This window comes from Petaurus breviceps, unplaced genomic scaffold, assembly GCF_028583685.1.
Source record: "Petaurus breviceps papuanus isolate PSGF00001 unplaced genomic scaffold, PetGlider_PUasm1.0 37, whole genome shotgun sequence".
Lineage (NCBI taxonomy): Eukaryota > Metazoa > Chordata > Mammalia > Diprotodontia > Petauridae > Petaurus > Petaurus breviceps.
The window spans coordinates 21,224,527-21,237,358 of record NW_027186296.1 but is presented as its reverse complement, the minus strand read 5'-3'; the positions used below and the strand labels follow the sequence as shown (position 1 = coordinate 21,237,358).

The window sequence follows — 12,832 nt, the reverse complement described above, 5'->3', positions numbered from 1 at the left end:
TTCAGTAGTTCCAACCTGCCCTATTTAAACAAGCTGCCAACCCTGGAAAGTAGAAATAGGGGCTGATTCTGACTGTACTGTTTCTTAGAGCAGTTTAACCAGTGTAAGCCTGAAGCACAGGATGATACTGGATGATGGGAGAAACAGATGACCATCGACACGGACATGGACATGGTTGGGAATTAGAGGATCTAAGAGTGTAACAAAGCAGAGCTTGGCTGAGGCGGAATGCAGCAGCTGGATTCTCTTCCAAGAGGAAGAGTTCTATATTCTTGCTTTTAATAATTTCTATTGTATTTTAAAATTTAAAATTAAAATTTAATAATGTCTATTGTATTTTAAAATTTAAAATTAAAATTTTAAATTTTAAAATTAAAAAAAAAATCCATGTGTTTTCCTGTAGATAATAAAGCTTGTTTTTTTTCTATCTTGTCATTGAGTTAACAGATGTGAATAAGAATTAGTTTCCAAATCAACAATAGCTATTTTGAAGTTTAACGTGTCATGAATAGCTGGAGGAACCTATCTCTTGCAGCTAGAAAGTCATCATCCATTAGGAATGAGAATTTCTCTGTCCCAAGTATACTTCCAGAACGATTGTACTGCTTTTGCCAGTGGCAAATATTATTGGTTGTTAGTGGTGAGGTTGTTTTTCATATGATTTGATAAATTACTCTGATGTAACTGAACAGTCAAGGCATATTTTTAATCTCTAGGGCAACTAACATTGCCTTACACCAACTTTTCTATGTTAGTCCTTGGTTTTCAGAGAGCTTTTCAATCATTAGTAAGCCAGCAACCCACACATCATGAACTGAGTTAAACCCGTACAAGTGTCTAAGCAAGTGAAACTATCTTGTTCAAAAAAGAATCAGAATTATAAAGCAAAAAAGAAACATAAAGACCACCTAGTTCATCTCTTTCGTTTTACAAATAAGAAAACTCTGAAAACCCAAAGAGAGAAGACTCAGTCATGTCCAAACAATATGGATAGTTTTTTTTGAAACTAGGAAAGTGTTTAATCATTGTTTTAGAGGGAAAACATCTTTAAAAATGGTTCTGATCAAATTCAGCTAATTATTTCACTACTGAGATGCCGTGATTCTAATTTGGTCTTTTCTAACTGAATCCTTTTAATATCCTAATTTCCCTTGTTGTTAGTTTTTCCTTTACAGACCTCAAAATTACTCATATTTATTTTGTATATACTTCGGATTTAGTTATCTGCTTACATATTGTACCCATCCACTAGTAGAAGGTAAGCTCCTTGAAGGTAGGGACTATTCATTTTTGTCTTTAACCCAAGCTATTAACAGGTGTTCCTGGTACACAATTAGTACTTAATGAATACCTGTTAAATTTAATTGATATTAGAAAAAATGTCACAGGAAAAACCACAGTCAGTGTGGTCATTACGTTAGTGATAGCCAAAAGTGGGCCCAGTTTTTTCTACATGCTCTGTTTTAGAGAAGGAGAAATGGAATTATGAGATCAGAGATTTAGAACTGAAAAGGACCATAGAAGTCATTGAGTTCAAACCCCCCCCCCATTTTACTAATGTGGAAAATGATGGTTAAATGGCTTACCCATAGTCACATAACTAGTCAGTAGTTAAGACAATTAACCTATAAACATTTAAGAGTCTACTATGTTCAAGGCACTGTGCTAAGCAGTGGAGATACCAAAAAAGGGACTCATTGTCCCTGCCCTCAGGGAGCTTACAATCTAATGAAAGAGACATCATGCAAACAAATATGTACAAAAAAGTTATAAATAGGATAAATAGGAAATAACAGAGGGAAGACATGACAATTAAGAGGGTTTGGTGAAAGTTTCCTCTAACAGATGGGATTTTGGTTGGGACTTCAAGGAAGCCAGAAGGTCAATTGTTAGAATGTTCCAGGCATGGAGGACAGCCAGGGAAAATGCCCAGAGCTGTGAGGTGAAGTGTCTTGTCCGTGGAACAGCCAGAAGACCGGTGTCACACTGGATTGAAAAGCATATGTCTGGGATTTAGGTGTAAAAAGACTGGAAAGGTAGGAGAGGGCTAGGTTATGTGGGGCTTTGAATGCCAAACACAGCGTTTTGTATTTGACCTTAGACACAATGTGGAGTTTGAGTAGGGTCGGTCTTTTAGATATTCAATACGAACAACTTTTGCCTCAGTTGACTTTTTTTAAAGTGATGGGAGAATCCTCTTGCCTTATTCTGTGAGTTCATTTGTTCTGGCGAGCTGTGAGGAGGAACAGTGGCAGTGACAGTAGTTGGGGCTCCTTTCTATGGATTATAAGAGTAGCATTAAGTGGTAGTAAATAGTGAGTCTACCTGATTGTCAGGAAGACCTGGATTAAATTCCACCTTTGACATGTACTGATAGGTTCATATATACCTTTGATATATCCCAGCAGTGGGCCAAATCATGTAATGTCTCTATCTTTCTAAGAGTAAACTGAGGAATTTGATCAGTAATGGAAGAGAGAGTTTTTCACTAAGCACTCCCTATACCAGTGGTGTCAAATTAAATTAGAAATGTGGGAGTGGGGGTGGAGAGATATACATTAGGATCTCTGTGGGTCATGTACTGACTTAGAAAACCACACATATTTTTTTATGTATCTATCTATCTACATATATATATATATACATACATATATAAATTAGTACATCAACACATTAAAATCAGATAGGAACTTCATTTTATTCCATTTCATCTGGACTTGAGAGTGTTTTGCACCAAAAGGGGTCAGGTTTGACACCTCTGTCCTATACCGACTAAAATACAGGTCTGGGGGAGGGTGGGGAGAGAAGGGAGTTGTTGTGCTAGAAAGAAAAAGAAAATCTCAGTGATTATTAACATTTTTCTTGGAAAGTAGTCTGACAGAAACTAGGTATAGACCAATATCTCATGCCATTTACCAAGACAAGGTCAAAATGGATACATGACCTAGATATAAAGGGAGATATCAAAAGTAAAGTAGAAAAACATGGAACATATTATATATCAGTCTTATCCATAGGAGGAGAATTTATGAATAAGCAAGAGAGAGAAAATATTGTGAAATGTAAAATGGATAATTTTCATTACATTCTATTAAAAAGTTTCTGTACAAATAAAGCTAATATAACCAAGATTAGAAGGAAAGCAGAAAAATGGGGAAAAAACGGTTTCTTGGATAAAAGCTTCATATCAAATATATAGAGAACTTTGTCAAATTTATAAGAATAGGAGTCATTCCCCAATTGATAAATGGTCAAAGGATGTGAACAGGCAGTTTTTCAATGAAGAAATCAAAGCTATAGTCATGTAAAAATGCTCTAAATCATTATTGATTAGAGAAGTGCAAATTAAAACAGCTTTGAGATATTATCTCATACCTATCAGATTGGATAAAATTATGAATATTGGAGGGGATGTAGAAATATTGAAACACTAATACACTGTTGGTGGAATTGTGAACTGATATAACCATTTTGGAGAACAATCTGAAACTATACCCAAATAATTATAAAACTGTCTATACTCTTTGACCTAGCAATACCATTATTAGGTTTGTTTCCCAAGATGATTAGGAAAAAATCCTATATAGTCTCTCTTTGTGGTGGCAAAGAATTGGAAATTGAGGGAATACCTATCAGTTGGGGAGTGGCTAAAATGTTGTGGTGTATATGATTGTGATGGAATACATCCATAAGAAATAACAGATTCTATAAGAAATGATGAGCAGGTTAGTTTTAGAAAAACATGGAAAGACTTGTATGAAATAATGAAGAGTGAAATAAGCAAAACCAAGAGAATACTGTATACAATAACAGGAATATTTTTTGAAGAATAACTGTGAACAATCAAGCTATTCTATTATAAATATTCAAATAAACTACAAAGGACCTATGAAGTAAGATGCTATCTACCTCCAGAGAAAGGACAGATAAATAGAAGTATGCATTATATGGTTTTACATATCTGTATTTATCTACATCTGTGTCAAATGGTGGCCTTCTCTAGTGTGGGGTGGGGAAGAAGGGAGGGAACTTAAAATGTAACAAATAATAAATTTAATTTAATTAAAAAAACTTTTCCACCTTTATTTTTGTATGAACTTACTAAGCCTTCTGTTCATAAACTAGATTTTAAACTCCTGTAGGACAGGGGATAAGTTTTTACTTCTCTGTGGAACCTCTACAATGCTTAACCAAAGGTCTTCCACATAGAAAGTGTTCAGTAAATATTTATTCAATGATAAGACTTCCATCTCAGTTTTCAAAAGTCTGTTCATTTATATAAAAATAGGTTAAGTAATGACTCATGTGCTAACATCAGAAGTATACAATTTGTAAACATCGAAGATGAAATCATCAAATTTCTGGGTGGGAAGGAGTAATTAAATGTGGTCAGAAACATTTGTCAAGAATAGCTTTTCTGAAACAATGATAAATGCCTTCAGGCATTTTTCAAAAACATTTGATTTATTTTCCTTTTACTAATTTTCTCAGTTTTTATCTCGTCCCCATTTTCATACCCACTACCTCTTTCCTTGTGTGTGCTGTTCCCAAAGTACTATTTTACTGACCATGGGGAAAATATCTAACTTTAGGACTGTATGATCCTATCTTTTTTCTAAAGCTAAAGAGCTCTGAACTGCTTTGAGCAACTGGTTGAACATCTATGGGTGAGGACTCTGGACCTCAATGGCAAAATTCAAGCACCTTGTGGCTGTGTCATTGTTATAGCTCCAGGTTTGTGTCATTTCCAAATGAGTTGCACTCTGTAATTGTTTGCTTCAGTCTTTGGTTAGGGTCGGGGTGGATACTTGCAGCTTCCTGGAGGGCCTGGACTGCTTTGGTATTTTCTTTTCTCCATTTACTTATATCCCAGGTACCTTGTACAGAGTGTCACACATACCTAGCAGCCACCTATTTCAGGCCCTCATCACCTCTAACCTGAACTATTGAAATGGTCTACTATTTGGTCTTCCCTCTTCAAGCCTACCCCAATCCATCCTCCCGACTGCTGCTACTGAATTTATTTTCCTGAAGTATAGATCTCGACTCTTCTTTCTTCTCTTCTTTCCTCAATAAACTTCAGTAGTTTCTTACTGTTTCTAGAGTAAATTACCAATTCTATTGGGCTTGTAAAACCTTTCATCTCAGTGTAATGTTAATGGGATTTAAGATCTTCCCCACCCATTAATAGGCTTCATGTGGAGTCCATTAAGGGAAGCTTGCTTGTAGGAAGACTTTCACACCTTTTGCTAATTTCTAAGCAGGCCCTGAGACAAGATGGTTGTGATGCCTTCTGGCTCTGAGAAGTGTATAAATACTCTGAATTGGTATTTTGCTCACTCATGAGAAGGATCGTGTGATTACATGGTTGAGATTCTGAGTGGCTGTTTGTTCATAGCTCCCCTACTGCTCAGATGTAAAGGCCCTCTTGACCCAGGGATGTATGTAAAGGTGATCCAGGCAGTCAGAGCCCTGTCTGTTGGTCTTTATTTCTCTGTTTTATATTCTCTGAAGTTCAGGGTGTTGTCTTTTCCCCTGAACTAGTGAATTTAATTTAAAAAGATTGTTGACCCCTCAAACAACTATCTTTCCTGGTAAAGCAGCTAGATCTAAGGACCTGTGCTAGCAGCCACCCTGGTTGCCACTATGCACAGTTACCCCAGCCTAACCTTTCCATTCACTTTGTCACTGTCTGTCCTCATCTCCTCCTCCTAGCTTCTCTGACTTCAAGGCCTAGCTTAATGCTTGTGCCTTCCCTGTGTTGACTGTCTCCCACTTACTCTGTTTATATATGATTGTTTGCATTTTTTCTCCTCTATTAGACCTTTGGCTCCTTGAGAAAAAGGGAGTAACTTTTGCTTTGCTTTGTATCCTCAAGACTTAGTATAGCATCTGGCATGATCACTTAATAGACTGACTCGAACCTATGGTCTAGCTGAACTGGTCTATGGTCTTCCCACAGAATACTCCATCTTCCTCTGTTTTAACACTGGTCATCTCCTTGGAATCCACTCTTTTCTCACTTCTACCTTATATAACCCCTTCCTTCAACACTCAACTCAATCACCACCTTCTACATGAAGCCTTTCCTGATTCCCTCAACTATTAATATATCCGGCCTACTCAAACCACCTTTTATTAATTTTGTATTTATTCTATGTGGTTGCTTTTTTTTTTTTTTTACATACGGACATACTGCTTTTGAAGTTGTTGAGAGAATGGACTATGTGCTGATGTATAGAATAACATATATTCCTATATAAACAATTTATAGACTTTATCAATTGCCTGTAGGAGAGTTAATCAAACTCCCTGAGGAGTAAGAGAAAAGTAACAATGAGCTAGTTGTTAAGGACACTTTAAGGTAAAAATATCTACCTGCTATGTAAATAGGCTTTCTAAATTAGCAGTGGTTAAGAAAGTGATATGTCTAATGAGGAAGACACTGTGTACAGAAATGAGAAAAACTTGACTAAGATTGAGGTGGACCCCCAGTCCAGTTGGTCAGTCAATAATCATTTATTAAACATTTACTATGTAGGTGCTGTCTTAAGTGATAGACATACAAAGAAAGGAAAAAAAAACATCAAAGAGCTCATATTCTAATTGAGGAGACAACACAAGAATGAGTATGTTTATTCAAGACATATATAGTGTAAATGGGAGGGAATCTCAGAGGGAAAGCACTAACAGATGGGGCTCAGGGAAAGGGAAGACCTCTTGCCTTTGTAGGCAATTGTAATTTGAAGGAATACAGGAGATGGAGGTGAAGAAAGAATGCACTTCAAGTATGGGGGTCAGAGATGGAAGAAAGAATATTGTATGTGAGCAATAGCAAGATGGTCAATATTGCTGGATCCTAGAGTACATGGAGAGGAGTAAAGTGTAAGAATGACTATAAAGGTAGGAAGGAGGTGCTTGTAAAGGGCCTTAAAAGTCAAATAGAGGATGTTGTATTTGTTACTGGAGGCAATGGGAAACTACTGGAATTTGTTGAGTACAAACAAGAGTATATACTGAACCCATAAATAGTGCTTTTCCTGCCTAAAATTTCATTTTTTATGGACTTATAGGGAAAAGAGAGAATTTATAAGGCTTAGATAGGATCATCAGTTGACACTATCTAACAAGTAATGGAGATGTACATACAGAAATGTCAGTAGGTCACAAAGGTACCAGAGCCATTTGACCTCTGATTAGACTAGACTAATAGAGAAACTGGAGAAATGATTGCTTGTGCAGCCAGATATTTCTGATAATGAATTGTATCCAATGTTGCTTTGTACTTTTAGATACATAAATGGAATACTATGCATATATTTTTTTAGGTTTCTTATTTTTATTTATTTTATTTTTAATTTATAATTTATTTTTATTTTAAATTTGGTTTAAGTTTGTTCATAATTTAATTTAATTGTTATTTTAATTTAATTTTTAAATTTATGGAATAAAACAAGCATTTCCATAGCATAGTACAATAAAACAGATGTTTGCCGTGAAACTTCACATCTATTATGTACAACTTGCTGTTCCTTTTAAATATCTAGTATAGCTATCATGTAAGTTTATTGTTTTTTCTTTCCTATCCCCAATGTGCCATTTTAACTGATTACTATTACTAGTGATTTATTTTATTATATTTAACTATTTTTATTGTTAATAATTGTTTTTCTGCTTTATTAAAGAACCTTACCAAATAGTGCTCTGCACTATGATACACATAGAATATCAAAATTAATGTGGATTTGAAGCAATTTCAAATGATTTTCAGGAGGCACTCAATAATTTTTGACCACAGGGAGAAATATAACACCAATTTTAGTAGATTTTCTCACAGATACTATAGATGCTGTTAACTGTATCTGTTAAAGAGGGTGTCCCATCTTGAAATAACACTTTAACTCCCATTCTTCCTTCTTTTTGGAGGGGGGAAGACAGGGCAGTTGGGGTTAAGTGACTTGCCCAAGGTCACACAGCTAGTAAGTGTTAAGTGTCTGAGGCCACATTTAAACTTAGGTCCTTCTGACTCCAGGACTGGTGCTCTATTCACTGCACCACCTAGCCACCCCTAACTTCCATTCTTTGAAGAATCATTTGAGAAGGGCCAGTTTTCCTGTTATGGTTAGAGGAGTTTCTGAGTAAGGTACAGAAAAAAAGAATGAAGATAACTTCTTATGAAACTATTATCATCTTTATTTCATAAAGAAGATGGAAGAAGATTCTTGTAAGGAGACTTAATTTGTCATCCTGAATGAACTAAATGGTAAGGGACTGTATTTTCAGAAAAGAATTCATCTGCAGTTGCCATGATGTGACTCTGGCTTATGACTAAAATATTTTAATAAGTATCAATGTCTTTGTTTTTAATATTGATTTCATTGTCATTAAATTGAATTGCACATCCAGTAACTTTAATCTTTGTTTATCCTAGGAGATTAAGGGACGATATAGAATATGAGTAGGTGGCTTCTCAAGACACTCAATATTGATCAACTGGGATGAGGTTCTGAGGTTAATTGAAAGATATGTGAGAATTTTATTGACTGATAAGAAGTATACAAACATACTGACATAGAGTTCAAGGTGATAAGATTAAATATGGGAATGAGGCGAGTAGCAGGCTGAGGGGTGATCTGCAAGTGAGTATGTATGGTCAATTCCAAACCCTGTTTAATCCTGATACACCTGTATATATGTGTTTCCCCTGCTCCTCATAAGCAGCAGGACCTTCATTTTTATTTCTTTTATATTTCCAGCACCTAGCACAGTGCCTTGAACATAGTAGGTATTAATATATTCTTGTCGATTATTTGTTGTTTTTTTAATTGGGAGGGGGAGATTAAAAAGGACAGAGAAAGTCTTATCAGTAACAGATTCAATTTTGTTGGCAAGGATCAGTAATGATAATGAGGATTGTTGCTTGCTAGGATAGAATTCTCTGTTCCCTCTAATTGATTAGGGGACTGATACCGTGTTTCCCCGATAATAAGACAGTCTTATTATTTTTTTTTGGAAAGAAAAACACCAGAGGGCTTATTTTCAGGGGAGGGCTTATATTGTCCTGCCTCAGCTCTCCTCCGTGGCACTGCTCTCAATGGTGCCAGCAGGCAAATCACTGGGGAAGAACAGGATGACGCGCTCACTGCTGCAGCTCTGATTGGATGCACCTCGGAGCAGGGGGGGGGGCGGTGCATACAGAGGGTACCGTAATGTAGCGTGTAGCACAGGGGATCACCTTCACTACAGTAGCAATCTCAATAGGGCTTATTTTCGGGGGAGGGCTTATTTTAGAGGAATCTTACACAGTAAGGGGAGGGCTTATTTTTGGGATAGGTCTTATTATCGGGGAAACAGGGTATGTAGCATTGGCAGGAGGAAGTAAGTAGCTGAAGGATTACTTCTTTTGCATTACTTAGTCCTTTTTCCCACTTTGCAATTCAACAATAAGTGTTCATGGTTGTTCATCCTTCATACTCAAAGTGTACCAATGACATCATGATGTTGGGGCAAGGTACAGTGTGTTTGACTGCGGCTGAGCAGTCCAGTATGAGTTTGGAAGGCTACCACAGTTTTGGCACAAATAGTCCATCTGAACATTTGGGATGGAGATGTCTCTAGGTTTGCACATCCCATGTTTCCTCTGTGCTACTGTGATTCTGTTTAGCTCATAAAGCACAGCCCCTTATTTGATGTGGGCCTGTGCCAACATCTCCCATGGCTCACAATTGATACTAAAGTTCTTCAGAGAGACTTTGAGTGGTCTTTGTACCACTTCTTCTGAACTCCATGTGATCACTTGCCTTGTGTGAGTTCTCCATAAATAAGTATTTTAGGTAAACGTATGTTTGGCATATGTGGCCAGCCCAGGCTTGGAAGTTCAGCTCAACAAAGGACCTCAACATCCAATACCTTATCTTTCTACTAGATGCAAAGCACTGGGCTAACCACTGGGGATAAGAAGACAAAATGGAAAATAATTCCTTCATTCCAGGAGGTTTTATTCTACTGGGAGGGATAAAGTATGTAAGCAAACAAAATATACATGATAATTTGGGGAAGGAAAGAGGGCTTAATACTAAGGCAATCAGGAAAGGATTCCAGTCAGAGCTTGCACATGAGCTGAAGCTTGAAGGGGAGGCTAGGGATCCTAAGAGGTTAGGGGTTAAAAGGCAATGCATTCCAAGCCTGAGGGATAAGCTGGTGCAAAGGCATTCTGTCAGGAGAAGGAAAGCTGAGTTCAGGGAACACCAAACAGACCAATTTGGCTAGAAATGTTCATGAAGGGGAGTGGTATCTAGTAATCCTAGAAACATAGGCTGGAGCCAGATTGTAAAAAATCTTTAAATGCCAAAGTGAAGAGTTTATATTTTATCCTAAGGCAGTAGGAACCACTACAGCTTCTTGAATTTAGGAGGTAAAAGGTGAGAATTATGCTTTAAGAAGTTTATTTTAACAACTTTTCAGAGGATGGTTTGGAGAAGGGTGAGACTGGAAATTGGAAATCCCATTAGGAGGCCATGTGCTTTAGGAAGTTAAATTTTTTTTAACTTTTTTTACCTTGAATTATTTTTTACATTTAATAGTATTTTATTTTTTCCCAATTACATGTCAAGACAATTTTTAGCATTCATTTTTATAAGATTTTGATTTTTTTCTCCCTCCCCTCTTCCTAAAATGGTGGGCAATTTGATATAGGTTATACATGTGCTATCATGTAGAACATATTTCCATATTAGTCACTAGTTATGAAAGAAAAAATAGATCAAAAGACAAAACCATGAAAAAGAATAAAGTAAGTAGGGGGAAAAGTATGCCTCAATCTGCCTTCAGAGACCATCAGTTCTTTATCTGGATGTGGATAGAATTTTCCATCATGAGTCCTTTGTAATTGTCTTCAATCATTATGTTGCTGAGAAGAGCTGAGTTATTCATAGTTGATCATCACATTGTGTTGCTGATACTGCCCTACAATGTTTTCCTGGTTCTGCTTATTTCACTTTGCATCAGTTCACACACGTCTTTCCAGGTTTTTCTGAAATCTGCCCGTTCCATCATTTCTTATTGCAGGTAGTATTCTGTGATATTCATATACTACAGCTTGTTTAGCCATTCCTCAATTAATGGGATCCCCTCAATTTCCAATATTTTGCCACTATGAAAGGGCTGCTATTGATATTTTTCCACATGTAGGTCCTTTGACCTTTTTTATGATCTCTTTGGGATACAGACCGAGTAGTGGTATTGCTGGATCAAAGGATAGGCACACTTTGGTTGTCCTTTGGACATAGTTTCAAATTGTTCTCCAGAGTGGTTGGATGAGTTCACAACTCCATGAATAATGCATTAGTGTCCCAATTTTCCCATTTCCTCTCCAACATTTGTTATTTAAAAAAAACTTATTTAACAACTTTGCAGAGGATGGATTGGAAAAAGGGGAGACTAGAAATTGGAAATCCCCATAAGGAGGCTATACTGAGAGGTGTTGAGGACCTAAACTAATATGGTGGCCATATGAGAAATGAGGAGGGGATCATGCAACTGATGTTGTAGAGAGAGAAGTAGCAAGATTTGGTAAACAATTAGATATGTGAAGTTGGATAGCATTAGAGATGATAATTAAACCCTTCAAAGCTAATAAAGTCAGCCTGTAAAGAGGGTGGATAAAAAAAGGGCTCAAGAGATATACCCCCAGTTAGGGAGCATGGTGCCAAAGATGAGCCAGAAAGGTGGATTCCTAAGAAGTAATCATAGAAGTAAAAGGAGACCAGGAGAAAATAAGACTGTAGAAAGATGAGGCCTGAGAAATGGCCACTGGACTTGGAAAATGGGTACAGGAAACTGATTACCTTTGAAAGAGCAGTTGCGATTAAGGATAGAAATTCAGTTCAATTATACACTAGGTATACTTGGGTCTTGTCAGACAGCATCTGGAATATTGTGTTTTGTCTAGGTATCGCATTTTAGGGAGGACATTGAAGACCTGGAACAACTCCTAGGAGGTTGACTACAATGGTAATATAATTGGAAACTGTGCCATAGGTGTGGAGAAGATAAAGTTATCTTCTGATATTTGAAGATATTAAGGAAGGAGGGAATTACACAGTGGTCCTTCTTGGCTCCCAAGGGCAGAGTAAGGATCATTGGATGAAATTTCCAAAGAGACAGAGCCTCAGTTGATGTGAGAAAAAAAATTCAACCAATTAGAATTGTCCAAAAGTGTGTGTGTGTGTGTGTGTGTGTGTGTCTCTGTGTGTAAAGAGAAAAACATGGAGAGAGAGAGAAGGGATGAGGTGGAGGGAGGGGGAGGAGAAAGAGATCACTAATATTCAGCCATACTCTTTGTCTCCCTGGGTTGAATTGGGAAGACTCTAGAAATACTCCTAAGTATGAAAAGGAACAATAAAACAATCTAGGTTTGTGATTTTGTGAAAATTTGGCTAAATGTGTTCAACAAAGGATCTGACCACGTATGAAAAGAAATGTTTCTCTCTTTTCTTTTTATAACCTGTCTTTTCATTTACAAAGTACTGCAATTAAGCCTTATCTCATTCTCTTGGTTAAGTACAATAGGGTTTGGATACCTGATGCTGAAGAAGTTTGGAAATCAGCAGAAATAGCAAAGGACTATAAAGTTGGAGATAAAGTACTTCATATCCTACTAGAAGATGGGTCTGTAAGTATTCCTTGTATATCTTTCACCATGGACAGAGAAATAAGTGGGGAGATAGAGGCAGAGGAGGGGGTTCCTGAACCACATATACATTGTAAGTGACCCTTAGGAATGGAGAAAGGTGACAAGACAGGTCAGTGGGCACCAATACTCCTATCAAAA

The 12,832-nt window shown here is 36.9% G+C and overlaps 1 protein-coding gene across 1 annotated transcript in view; it reads left to right on the top strand.

Moving 5' to 3' along the window:
* MYO5C (myosin VC) overlaps positions 1–12,832 on the top strand; it is a 153,261-nt gene that overhangs the window by 19,204 nt on the left and 121,225 nt on the right. Inside the window, exon 2 of the mRNA XM_069098065.1 lies at positions 12,563–12,673. Coding sequence (XP_068954166.1) covers positions 12,563–12,673 — 111 coding nt within the window. The remainder of the gene's footprint in view (positions 1–12,562; positions 12,674–12,832) is intronic.